Raw genomic sequence first — 14037 nt, forward strand, 5'->3', positions numbered from 1 at the left:
TAAATTGAACTGGCAGACTCTCGAAGACAGACCTAAACTGTACTCCCTACGTATTGCTCACATAGGAATCGTGAGGACAAGATAGATTAATTACAGCACGCAGAGAGGCATTTAAACGATCATTCTTCCCGCACTCCACACGTGAAACGAACGGGAAGAAATCCTAATAATTGGTACAATGAGACGTACTCTCAGCCATGCACTTCGGAGTCGTTTGCCGAGTATAGATGCAGAGTATAGATGTAGATGTTCACCTCGATGTATGTGTGTACGGTACTATAATAGTGCGAAAGATAAATAAAATCGGTGAAGGTTTGTATACGTTTCTCTTATAAAATACAAGACTAAGCAAAAATAAGTCAGGTCACTGCAAGCAGATCTTATAAATGGGTTAACAAAATAAAAATGAATATTCTCTCTGTTTGTCGTTTGATTTCCAACATTGTTTTTTTTTTAATGACTCAGCTTACGTTACAGTGACATAGGTAAGACGCTATTTAATGCGAATGATTTATTATTACGTTTTGGATACTGATGAGGCGGGAAGTCTTTTTGGATGCTCTCCGTAAGTAGCTACTCGTTACTTCGATATCCTGTGGCTCTGCTACGTCCGCGCCTGTGGCGCTGCTGGATCGGGCAAAACAAAACAAGCCGAACTGCGCAAGACGAGGCAGTCACGTGACGCCAGCGTCCTTCATCGACACGCCGAAACATTCTTATCCTGGCAGGCGTCAGGCAGACGGAACTCGGTTTAGTAACACGTAAAGCGCCGATGATGATAGGCACCGTTCACAGTTGGTGCGAATATTGCCGTTTAGAGTACAGTGTAGATCGTTTCGGCGAAAAACCCCAAAACGTGGCGTTTCACTGAATACTGTGTCACATCTGAATCGCCCTGCAGTCTCACGCAACTAACATCGGACAGCGAGAAATTGCTCTGGTCATTCAGTTTCGCTGCTTTTGGGTGTCTCTGCCCTCTTGCATTTTTCCACTTCCGCTCCAATTGTTCGAATTAAACGTTGTGGCAGCGGCAGAGAATGGTCCGGCAAATTCGTATATACCTCGACAATCCTATAGCGACGTATTACGGAGGCGATACTGTAACGGGAAAAGTAATCGTCAAAGTAGACGACGAGGAAAAAATCCGCTGTAAGTATAATAACGGACAGTTGTCTCAGACATGAACGTGTTTGCGATGCTGGCTTGTTCATTGTTACCTATATTTCTTTCAGTTCTTAGAGGTTAGTTTCCACAAAGTCCACATGATACTGATACTGGTAGCAGGAAAGATTTAACCGGACAGAAAACTGCCATGAATTATAAAAACTAAACGTCAAGCTACTAACAACTAAAAACCAAATAACAATTTTGCATGTGTTTTAACAGATGCCTAACTTAATGCAACATTTTCCATGGTAAACCGCTCGTGCTTTTCTCAGCTTGTTCAACAGGTGACTGCCTATAACGCTGTGTATTGCCTGAAAGTAACGGGTTTTACTATCGGTTGAGCCTTTCGTTAACGCCTGTACATCAGCATAATAAGGGCGACTGTTATTACTGTGGTTTAAGCTTATCTATGCGAGTGCTTTGTCATTGCTTTGCTGCGAGTAATGTAACATATTACGATGTATAAAATAGTAGTAGACTTCAAGAAATCCGTATTGGTAGAATTTTTTTCATGTTGCTATACCGTGAATGCTGGTTTTCCTTTCTTTTGCAGAAATAAAATGAGCGTTTGAAAGGAGATCAAAAGAGATCTGGAAAACCTCTTTCATGCTTCCTAAAAGTTCATATCTTTTTCTCGGACTTCCTTTATGTTCTTTAAAAAATAACTGGTAGAACGCAGTTTCAATCTAGCACATAAGAAAACCACCCAAAAACCAATAGTATAATTCAGGGTGTTTTGCCGAGTTGTTGTTTTCCATTTTGCGTACAATATTTCAACGACCGACCCAGCTATGACCTTCAAGAGCTGTGAGTTCTGCTGTTACGTGTACTCGCTGCCTGGTTGGAGTTAAGGCAACGAGTATACATATTAGTCGACCACAGTATATTGCTCCTGGGAGCGGGGGCACTTCGGTCGACTTATCGTGGGTTTGTGTCGTGGTATTTCACGAGGACACGATGAACCACTTGATGCTATACGCACAAGAGTCCTGAAAGCATTCATAGTGCGATACGTTTTGCTTACTCACCACTGTACTTTTATTGTAACGTTATCGCATGTTTCCGATAACGGTCACGGGAAGCCAAGTGCAATAATATTGTGGTGGTGTAGTAAGAGCAAAACTCCTAACACCTTAAGGATGCAGCTAGGTAGTTCGTTGAAATTTTATGCATACGATGAAAGCAACTCGGCAGAACAGTCAGAAGCATACCATTAGTCAATCACCCCGAGAGAATATGGGAGGTAATATCCAAAAATCATTAGTTCACCATCTTACATGACCCTGGAGCAATTTTAGTGACACAAAAAAGAGAAATTGAGCTCCAGACGAAAATCGAACGTGTTGCAACACGCTCACCAATGGAAAGAAATTTGCAAACAAAACGCCTCTGTAGTCGTAAAGATGTCTTCCTCAATGTGCATATAGGCATATATTGTAATTATTATGTGGGTGTAAAAGTTCGTGGCTTTTTTGTTTTGCAAGTTGGTATTGAGGCTGCTATGGGTTTACTTATCTGTTGTAATTTTTTTATTTGTAGTTCATTGTCGCTATTTGAGTTTACATATTGTCATTTTATCATTTGGAGATAGTAGGCAGAGCTGTGGACTGTAGAAAATGGAGTGACAAATGGAAAGATCGGAACATTTCCGAAATATTTATATAAAATCTTTTATTCGTTTTAATGAGGGTTATTTTGACATTAGTGAATCTGTACGTTCTAGAAGACCTTCAGGGTTTGATAAACATCTCTAAACGCATTAATCCACAATGATCCACGGCATTGCACTCGAGAGCTGGCAAATATGATGAACTATGATCATTCCATCGTCGTGCGACATTTGCATGCAATGGGGAAGGTTCAAAGATTGGTGTGTGGGTACTGCGTGCTAAGAGCCAAAATCACAGAAATCAGCGAGTGACCATATCTCTGCTTGCACGTCATCAATTAGCTCGTCAACAATACCGGCCATTCCTAACTTGTCTTGTTATTGGTGACGAGAAAATGTGTCTATACGCTAACATATGAAAAAGAAAGGAATGGTTGTGCCCAAACTAAGCAGGAACTATTCGTATCAGGGTGGTCCATTGATCGTGACCGGGCCAAATATCCCACGAAATAAGCGTCAAACGAAAAAAAAAAAAAAACTACAAAGAACGAAACTCGTCTAGCTTGAAGGGGGAAACCAGATGGCGCTATGGTTGACCCGCTAGATGGTGCTGCCATAGGTCAAACGGATATCAACTGCGTTTTTTTAAATAGGAACCCCCATTTCTTATTACAGATTCGTGCAGTACGTAAAGAAATATGAATGTTTTAGTTGGACCATTTTTTTCGCATTGTGATACATGGCGCTGTAATAGTCACAAACATATGGTTCACAATTTTAGACGAAAAGTTGGTTACAGGTAAGTTTTTTAAATTAAAATACAGAACGTAGGTACGTTTGAACATTTTATTTCGGTTGTTCCAATGTGATACATGTACCTTTGTGAACTTATCATTTCTGAGAACGCATGCTCTTACAGCGTCATTACCTGTAAATACCACATTAATGCAATAAATGCTCAAAATTATGTCAGTCAACCTCAATGCTTTTGGCAATGCGTGTAACGACATTCCTCTCAACAGCGAGTAGTTCGCCTTCCGTAATGTTCGCACATGCATTGACAATGCGCTGACGCATGTTGTCAGGCGTTGTCGGTGGATCACGATGCAAATATCTTTCAACTTTCCCTACAGAAAGAAATTCGTGGACGTCAGATCCGGTGAACGTGCGGGCCATGGTATGATGCATCGACGACCAATCCACCTGTCATGAAATATGCTATTCGATACCGCTTCAACCGCACGCGAGCTATGTGCCGGACATCCACCATGATGGAAGTACATCGCCATTCTGTCATGCAGTGAAACATCTTGTAGTAACATCGGTAGAACTTTACGTAGGAAATCAGCATACATTGCACCATAGAGATTTCCCTCGATAAAATTGGGGCCAATTAACCTTCCTTGCATAATGCCGCACCATACATTAACCCGCCAAGGTCGCTGATGTTCCACTTGTCGCAGCCATCGTGGATTTTCCGTTGCCCAATAGTGCATATTATGCCGGTTTACATTACCGCTGTTGGTGAATGACGCTTCGTCCCTAAATAGAACGCGTGCAAAAAATCTGTCATCGTCCCGTAATCTCTCTTGTGCCCAGTGGCAGAACTGTACACGACGTTCAAAGTCGTCGCCATGCAATTCCTGGTGCATAGAAATATGGTATGGGTGCAATCGATGTTGACGTAGCATTCTCAACACCGACGTTTTTGAGATTCCCGATTCTCGCGCAATTTGTCTGCTATTGCTGTCCGGATTAGCCGCGACAGCAGCTAAAACACCTACTTGGACATCACCATTTGTTGCAGGTCGTGGTTGTTTCACATGTGGCTGAACACTTCCTGTTTCCTTAAATAACCTAACTATCCGGCGAACGGTCCGGACCCTTGGATGATGTCATCCAGGATACCGAGCAGCATAGATAGCTCATACCCGTTGGGCATTTTGATCACAATAGCCATACATCAACACGATATCGACCTTTTCCGCAATTGGTAAACGATCCATTTTAACTCGGGTAATGTATCACGAAGCAAATACCGTCCGCACTAGTGGAATGTTACGTGATACCACGTACTTATACGTTTGTGACTATTACAGCGCCATCTATCACAAAGCGAAAAAAGTGGTCCAACTAAAAACATTCATATTTATTTACGTACTACACGAATATATAATAAAAAATTGGGGTTCCTATTTTAAAAACAACGCAGTTGATATCCGTTTGACCTACGGCAGTGCCATCTAGCGGGCCAACCATAGCGCCATCTGGTTTTCCCCTTCAAGCTAGACGAGTTTCGTTGTTTGTAGTTTTTTCGTTTTATGCTTATTTCGTGAGATATTTGGCCCGGTCACCATCAATGGACCACCCTGTATAGATCTGTGCACCTCAGCAAAAGATAATATCATGCATCTAGAGGAGCAGCGGCGATGTGGTGTATTACGAATTGCTTCCCCAAGGTGTGGCCATGACTGCTGAAATTTATTGTCAACAATGAGACGTCTTGCATACGCAGTCCTAGAACAACAACCAGGGAGACTGCGTGCAGTGTTGCCAATTTAGCGACTTTGTCGCTAGGAATGGCGACATTTGCCTTCGTCTTAGCGACAAAAAAAACTTTTTAGCGACAAAAATTATTTAGCGACTTATCTGGCGACTTTTGGAGTACAAATCAAAATTATTTTGGGCCAGCAATTTCATTAACAAAACTAAGATTTTAACTATAGAATGGGTACTACACTGACTTTGTTCTAGATTTACTAAGTTAAATTAAGTTCTTAGCAGATCATGTAGCATTGTTCAGCATTTTCTGAATGTGGGAATTGCCTACAGAGTAAGAAAACCTTGACTATAGAACAATTCATTATTCATTACCCGCTAGCCTGTTATCGTCGATAGCGTAACGCTCTATAATTCTTCAACTTTTGAAGTTCCTTTATTTTTCGAATTGACAAAAAAACATATGTAATATTAAGTATAATAAAATACATTTCTGTCCAGCAACCTCTAATTTTTCGAAATGTTAACTCGCAGTCAAATGATTACCACATGCACAGTGGTAACACAAGAACAATTCGGTGGGGGTATCTCAGACATTACGTTTTAAACAATGAACAATAGGACTGATATCGAGTTACCGAGTGAGTAGATTCTTTCATGACCTCTAGTTCGCCTGAGTTTTAATGTATTTTCAGTGATTATAAATTGGTGAAACTTATGTTGTGGTGGCTTACATAATGGATTTACCGCAGAAGAAGAAGCAGTACGCTCAAAAATATCGGGATGCGTGGGAAGCAGAACCTGAATTCAATGGGTGGCTGAAACCAGTCGCTGGAGACTTATCGAAGGCAAGATGTCAAGTATGTGCAACAGAGTTTTATGCTAAATTGTGTGATATTAGAAAGCATTCGAAAACTATTAAGCATAAACAAAAAATTTATTTTAAAAAAAACACAAACCACCTTACCTGTGAAAATTGTTTCGAAAACTACAGTTAGAATAGCAAGCAGAGCGGAAGGTGCCCTTTCTTTATTTATTGCTGAACATTGTTCTGTTTTAGCTGTAGATCATTTAGGAATACTGTGCAAGAAGGTGTTTTCCGGTGATGAGGGCGCTAAAAACATGCAATTACATCGTACAAAGTGCACTAACATTATAACTAAAGTTTTGGCTCCATATTTTACACAATCATTGGCTGAAAATATAGGTAACCAAAAACACAGTGTACTAATAGATGAATCCACAGATGTATACATATCTAAAATGCTAGGTATCGTTATACGGTACTATAGTGTAAACAACCAAACCATTTGATCAGAATTTCTCAAACTCGCTGTAGTAGGAACTGCAGATGCAAGTAATCTGGCTGCTGTTCTTGTGAATTCTTTGAAAGATCTCAAACTTCCAGTCGCTAATATGGTAGGAATTGGCACAGATAATGCTTCTGCAATGGTTGGAATAAACAATGGGATTTTCGAACAACTCAAGAGAGAATATGGTTTGAAGCATTTGGTATTGATCCATTGCATTTGTCACTCTCTTCAGCTTGCAGTTTCGCACGCCTCAGTGAATACCATACCTAGAAACATAGAGTTTCTTGTACGGGAAACCTACAATTGGTTCTCCATTTCACCCAAAAGACAAGCGGAATATAAAAAGGTTTATGAGAAAATAAATTGTGGAAAACAGCCACTAAAATTTTTTAAGGTCTGTGCAACACGTTGGCTTTCAATTGAACCAGCAATACGAAAAATTCTGCAGCAGTGGGAAAAACTAAAGCTACATTTTTCACTTGCCATGGTTCAAGACAATTGTTATACTGCCGATCTTTTGTACAAGATGTATTGTGACGACTCAAATCACCTTTACATGTTTTACCTTAAACATGCTTTAAAAGACGTACAAATAGTAATAAAATCTTTTGAAGAAGAAGACAATGACCCCACTAAACTACTAGATACACTTGTATTTCTCATGCAGTCACTCGGACAAAACATAGTTTTTCCAGCTGTTGATTTGTTGACATCACCAGTTCCAAGTGAATGTATGTACGCAAATCCGAACCTTGGCATTATGTTTGAACAGAAATTGTCTGAGTCAAGTTTGTCTGAAGAACATAAAGTTTATTTGAAGAAGAGATGCATTCAGTTTAGTCTGAAACTCATAAAAGAAATTCAACAAAGAATGTCGAGTAACGTTACGATCCTGAAAAAAATGTCAGTGCTGAATGTTGAAGAAACACTAAAAGTGAAGAAAAATAATGCTGTAGCGGATGCAGCCAAAGAATTGGGTTTTAGTGGCGATTTTGTCCGCAGCTCGTGGTCGTGTGGTAGCGTTCTCGCTCCCCGCGCCCGGGTTCCTGGGTTCGATTCCCGGCTGGGCAGTGATTTTCTCTGCCTCGTGATGACTGGGTGTTGTGTGATGTCCTTAGGTTAGTTTGGTTTAAGTAGTTCTAGGTTCTAGGGGACTGACGACCATAGATGTTAAGTCCCATAGTGCTCAGAGCCAGTTAGTGGCGATTTCATAGACAGTATGCTGCAAGAATGGCATAATATCAACTTCATTAGGTGGAATAACACTACTAACACTGTTCGATTTTGGAGTCAGGTTTTGCGGTATAAAAATGCCGCAGGGGAGAATCCTTTTTCTTTGATTTCACAGCTAGCAATGACTGTTCTATGCCTACCGCATTCAAATGTAGAAATGGAAACAATATTCAGTTCTATGAACATTATAAAAACTAAACAACGTAACAGATTATCGTTAAAGACAATTAATGCTTTCATCATATTGAGAGACCAGCTGAAGAAACAAAACAAAGATTGTGCATTTTTTGACATACCGTCAGATGTATTGGAGCTTATTGGAACGAAAAAAAATGACTCTTTTGCTACAAAACTAGTCGAACTGCAACATCATCTTTTGAGCGACGTTCAACCCTCTACATCAACTACAGTACTGTCAGAGCATGAAACAGAAGAGTTATTCGATCTTCTGAGTGACGACGATGAATAGCTCACATTCCGGTATGTATATATTTTGTAACCTAATTTGAGTTCTTGCTTTCTTTTGTTACAAATATAGTTGCATTTTTCTAGTATATTTGACTACTGTGATTGAAGCAACAATTTATGTGTTGCATCAATTATGATAACATGTTTAATTAAACGTTAGCGTATTTTATATGTATATTGTTGCAAGCGATGCGTCATTTAATGAAGATAATATAGCAATTACGTATATGAGACAATTTTTATTAGTATTTTATTACCCCCCTCCCCCACACCCACCCCCACCCTCCCCCAATGGCTTATTGCACCATTCACAGGACGAAATTTTCAGTACATCCCTAGTAAAATCAGTTTTAGCGACTTTTGATATTGAATCTAGCGACTCGGGTTTTTTAGAATTGGCAACACTGATGTAGTGATGATGCTACGTCACGATGACGGGCGCCCGCATTCTGCTAGACAAACACGAACGCTATACAAGTTGGGAAGTCATTCCGCAACCACCGTATTCACATGATCTTGCGCTCTGAGATTTTTACCTTTTCCGCTTTCTACCGAACAAGCTTCAAGGAACTTCCTTTCCGGATGAAAACGCGCTCTGGTCATGGCCCGACGAGTTCTTCACCTCAAAACCACGTGATTTCTACGTCGCGGAATCTAAAAGTTATTCCAGACTGTTGTAAATAGTGAAAGAGAATATATTATTGACTAAAATCTCTGTTATGTGTGTTTATTAAACTTATGGGAAAACGCTACTAACCCAATAGTTTACACACTAATTTACCTGAATTCTAGTTACTGGGAAATAACCGAGTCTCTCTAATAAACTAACTATATTTGTGGAAAAAACAGCATTTGTGAAATACTGGTCAGTATGATGCTACGCTAGCATCCGAAACAACCTCAGAGTTTGTTAGTTTTGTACAGACAGTTTGTGTTTTGACGCATCAGAAAATTTCTTAGGGCGTAGACTTACTGCAGTTACATTTACAGGGAAAAAAGTTTTCTCTTGCCTATAACACTCTAAAATTTCAAGTAGGGCCTTATTCAGTTTTCTGTCCATTTATGTTATTTCAGTTTTTTGTTTCCTGCGCGACTTTATATGAAAGCAATTATTCTTGTGGACGCATCAGAATCATACGTGGCATGTTTTGTTAAAGTTTTCAACAGGATATTTAAAATAATGCTGCACACCCTTATATTTAAAGTTGTATACGGATTAAAAAGATTTTTGTTGTTTCTCGTTCCTAAGCATTTACTTTAATCTATCTCTTAAAACAGGGTCTTTAAGTCAGTCGGTAGTTCCCGTTCTCATAATTATTACTAACGATTGTTCATCAGAGAGTTATCCGGAAATTAATCTCCAGTTGGCTCTAAAGAAAATGGAAAAATAACTGAAGGAAATTTATTAGATAAATCTTAAAGACTATACCTATGGATTACTTCCTTAAATCAGTGTTCAGATGTAAGAATTTATTATATTTTTAACGAGCTGAAAAATATCGTCAGCATAAAATTTTGCCACGTGTGCGGCCAGCCCACGAACTTGAACTTCATCGTCGGAGGGCTCTGGGAACCAAGCCATTTTTACATGTGCATGAAAAGGCGAAAAAGCAGTAGGGCAGCTAAAAACGTCACATTTGAACTAAGGGAACAGTGTGTGCACGAACATTGCCGTGCACAAACACGCTACCGGAAGTCAAGGGACCGCGTTGTCGGTTTTCTTCATAGGTCATAGTGTTACTGTTGTCGTTTTCAGTCTGAAGACTAGTTTGATTCAGTTCTGTATGCTAGTCTATCATCATCAGGCCTCTTCATCTCAGCATAGCTACCACAACAGTTGAACAAACTCCAGTCTTTGCCGCCTGTCACTGCAGCCGAACAGAAGCATCCACCACCATCTCTACCTGTAACTGTGTATGCAAGAGCAATCAGGGTAAAGATGCAGATAATCCGGTAATCACAACACAAGAGAAGAGCAAAACTTTCACATTGTGTAAAGAGAAGGCAACCCAAAAACAAAGTGTCTCTCAACTCACCCTTTCCCCACCAGAAAAGAGGCAATTACAGCTGCATGACATTCGGGTCAAAAGGTGTCCCGGGGCCCATCAGGTGTAATACTGTCTGTCTGACAGATGAGGACATCATGAATTAAGGTGCCTTGTCACCAGATCCAAACAGCCCCTCCATTCTTCTGCCTGCTCTATCAGTGCCTCAGCATACAACCACAAAGATAGGTGTAAATTTAAAGCTAAAATGGCTTCTATACATCACTGAAATTTGAGTGGATACAGGATGCACGTGTAGGAATTGAGACTTCTTGTACAGGGCAGACCTTTCTGCGTGTGTCTTCAACACATTCCTTTTTAAAAATACTGATGCAGCTGTTCTTATAGGATGTAACTTAATAGGAAAGGTGACCTCACTGGTAACAGGGTGAAAGTAACAGGATGAAAGATGGGGTAGTGATGTTTGACACGTTCAGCTCATCGCCTGTGCCCTTTACCACAACGTTACAAACAGTGGCTCTTGTGATAAACGCACATGCTAATGTCATGGTGTGCACTGCGTACTTGACGACCCATGAGGCTGCTGGTGGTGAAATCCTCAAGCAGTTTATTGGTAAACTGCCCTGTACTTTTCTCCTCGTACGAGATTTCTATGCGCACAGTGCACTGTGGAGTTCCAACACCTCTTGCCATGGTGGTCGAGTAACTGAATATCTCACACAAATTTAGAATATTGTTCTGGAAACATGGGGCAAGCCACTCATTTCAGCACTGTTACAGGGCCGTCTACAGGCGTATACCTCTCGTCCTGCTCCTGATCTTTCAGGCTGCTGAGTGGGAGGTGCATCACGACCTTAATGGTACTAACGAGGGACAGGGAGAGTTGGGGGCGGGGGGAGTGCGTATGGTCCGCACTCAATACTAGCTGACCAAATGCTCTATGGGGGTGACACATCTTTCTGGGTTCTAAAGTATGAGTTGGAAAAATATATATATTTTTTTCATTTCATTCCTGACACTTGTGGCAGTGGGCGTGCAACTGGGGAGCTTATGGACTGGGCCTAATACTTCTGCATCCACGCTGAAACAGCGTGTAAACAAAAATTACTCTCACACAGTATTTAAGACAAGGATGTCAATGCACAGGGAGAATTGTTAATACAGTTTATCAGTGACTAAGCTTTAATTTTGTAAAATGTAGTAAACCGATCCTGTGATAGGGAAAGTACTGTGCTGAAAAAAAGAAAAAAGATTTTGAAAGGAGGAAATAACCGGTTTAGAGCCTCCTGGACTTAAAAAAGCACCGTTACGCAAAATATGTAACTGAATATATGTACTAACATAACTATATTAATTTATAGTTTCCTTCAAAAACAGATTTTATAGTCCTTCTTATATGTTTAGAACAAAGACACAGCTCTTCCTTTTGTTATAACATGAAACTGCGACAGCACTTTCTTGGGTGCGGTGCTCATACCAGAACGGTGCACTGATAGATAATGTTTCTATAGACCAAGATACATTTAATCAAATAAAAACCTTTCCTGTTCATAATGGTCTGTCTGATCATGTTGCAGTTAGTTACAGTATATGACATAGCTCCATACAGTAATGCAAAACAGACCTTCAAAATAGTGCATTCAATTAACGATTTAACAGTTTAAAATTTTAGGATATGGCTTCAACTGACTATGAGCACTATGGGACGTATCATCTGAGGTCGTCAGTCCCCTAGAACTTAGAACTAGTTAAACCTAACTAACCTAAGGACTTCACAGACATCCATGCCCGAGGCAGGATTCGAACCTGCGACCGTAGCGGTCGCGCGGTTCCAGAAAAGCGCCTAGAACCGCTTGACCACACCGGCCGGCTTTAGGGAAAGCTTCCATCAGTTCGACCGGGATGAGATGTACAGAGAACCTGATTCTCATTTAAAATTTAACCAATTTCATGCTACCTTTGTGAGTATATTTGAAAACTGTTTCCCTAAGAAAACGGTGAAACGTAATTGCACGAAACCCTCTAAAAAACAAAGACTTACTAAAGGGTTAAAATGTCTTGTAAACAGAAAAGGCAAGTGTATCTTATAGCTAGAGGGATTAATGATCCAGAAACAGTGTAACACTATAAAAACCACTGAGCTGCATTAAGAAAAGTTATTAAAAAGTCTAGATGTATGTGCATTATATCTGAGATTATCATCTCTGATAATAAAATTAAAACAATTTGGATGTTAAATGAGAAACAGGGCAACCGAGAGCGCAGGAAGACTGTATTTATATCAAAGTCAATGAAAAGTTCGTTAACAGAAAATCATAAGTCCGCAGCTCGTGGTTGTGCGGTAGCGTTCTCGCCTCCTGCGCCCGGGTTCCCGGGTTCGATTCCCGGCGGGGTCAGGGATTTTCTCTGCCTCGTGATGACGGGGTGTTGTGTGATGTCCTTAGGTTAGTTAGGTTTAAGTAGTTCTTAGTTCTCGGGGACTGATGACCGTATATGTTAAGTCCCATAGTGCTCAGAGCCATTTGAACCATTTTTTGAAAATCAGAAGTAGAAGACTTTTCAATAATCATTTTTTAACTGTTGAAGAGAGAATGGGATCCAGCTATTCATCAGAAAATGCAAGTCAGTATATGGAAGAGGCAATACCTAAGCAATTTGATAAAATTGAAATTTAACCCACCTCTCCTACTGAAATTACGAGAATAATAAATTCACTTAAAAATTAAAACTTACATGGAATTGATGGTATTTCCAACAGAGTACTAAAAGCTTGTTGCCACAGATAAGTAGGATTCTCAGCCACGTGTGAAATAGGGCATTTTTCCAGATAAGCTGAAATAAACCATTGTTAAACCATTGCTTAAAATAGCTGATGCTAACAACTACTGCCCAATCTCATTTCTGACAGCTTTATCCAAAATTCTTGAAAAATTGATGTACTCAAGAGTAGCTTCTCATTTTTGTAAAAATGGAGTACTACCAAATGTCAGTTTGATTTTCAGAAAGGCTTTTCAACGGAAAATGCTATATATGCTTTCACTGATAAAAATTAAATGCTTTGAATAACAGAATATCGCCCATTGGGATATTTTGTGATCCCTCAACGGCTTTTGACTGTGTGAATCATGAAATTCTTCTAGACAAGCTTAAGAATTGTGGTATGAATGGGTATTGTGGTGACTGGGACAGTGCACAAATGGTTTAATTCATATTTAAGTGGAAGACTGCAGAAGGTTGAAATTAACAGTACAGATAGTCTGCAAAAATCAGCAGAGTCCTCTAACTGTGGAGATATCAAGACTGGTGTCCCACAGGGTCAGTTCTGGGTCCCTTATTGTTCTTTATAGATTGATGACTTGCCACTCTATAGTCATGAAGATGCAAAGCTAGTTCTTTTTGCTGATGACACAAGTACAGTAATCACACCCAACAAACAAGAATCAGCCTAGGAATTGTAAATAATGTCTTTCAGCAAATTAAGTGGTTCTCTGCAAATAGACTCCGGCTAAATTTGGAGAAAACACAGTATATACAATTCTGTACAGTAAATGGCATAACACCATTGATAAATATAGACTATAACAGAAGTCTGTTGCTAAGGTAGAATATTCAAAATTTCTGAATGTGTACATTGATGAGAAGTTGAATTGGAAGAAACACTTCGATGATCTGCTGAAACTGTTAGGTTCAGCTACTTATGCTATTAGGGTTATTGCGAATTTTGGTTATAAACACGTCAATA

At 39.8% G+C, this 14037-nt stretch overlaps 1 protein-coding gene across 3 annotated transcripts in view; it reads left to right on the forward strand.

Annotated features, from left to right (window-relative positions):
- The first annotated feature begins 698 nt into the window (after positions 1 to 698).
- Positions 699 to 14037, forward strand: part of LOC126236395 (arrestin domain-containing protein 3-like) — a 136813-nt gene continuing 123474 nt past the window's right edge. Inside the window, exon 1 of one of the 3 annotated variants that reach the window (XM_049945680.1) lies at positions 699 to 1149. In XM_049945680.1, the coding sequence (XP_049801637.1) occupies positions 1038 to 1149 (112 nt within the window). In that variant the 5' untranslated portion in view covers positions 699 to 1037. Of the gene's footprint in view, positions 1150 to 8267; positions 8302 to 14037 lie in introns of those variants that run through there. The other 2 variants (XM_049945682.1, XM_049945681.1) reach the window with 2 other exon arrangements.

The sequence above is a fragment of the Schistocerca nitens genome, chromosome 2 (assembly GCF_023898315.1).
Source record: "Schistocerca nitens isolate TAMUIC-IGC-003100 chromosome 2, iqSchNite1.1, whole genome shotgun sequence".
NCBI lineage: Eukaryota > Metazoa > Arthropoda > Insecta > Orthoptera > Acrididae > Schistocerca > Schistocerca nitens.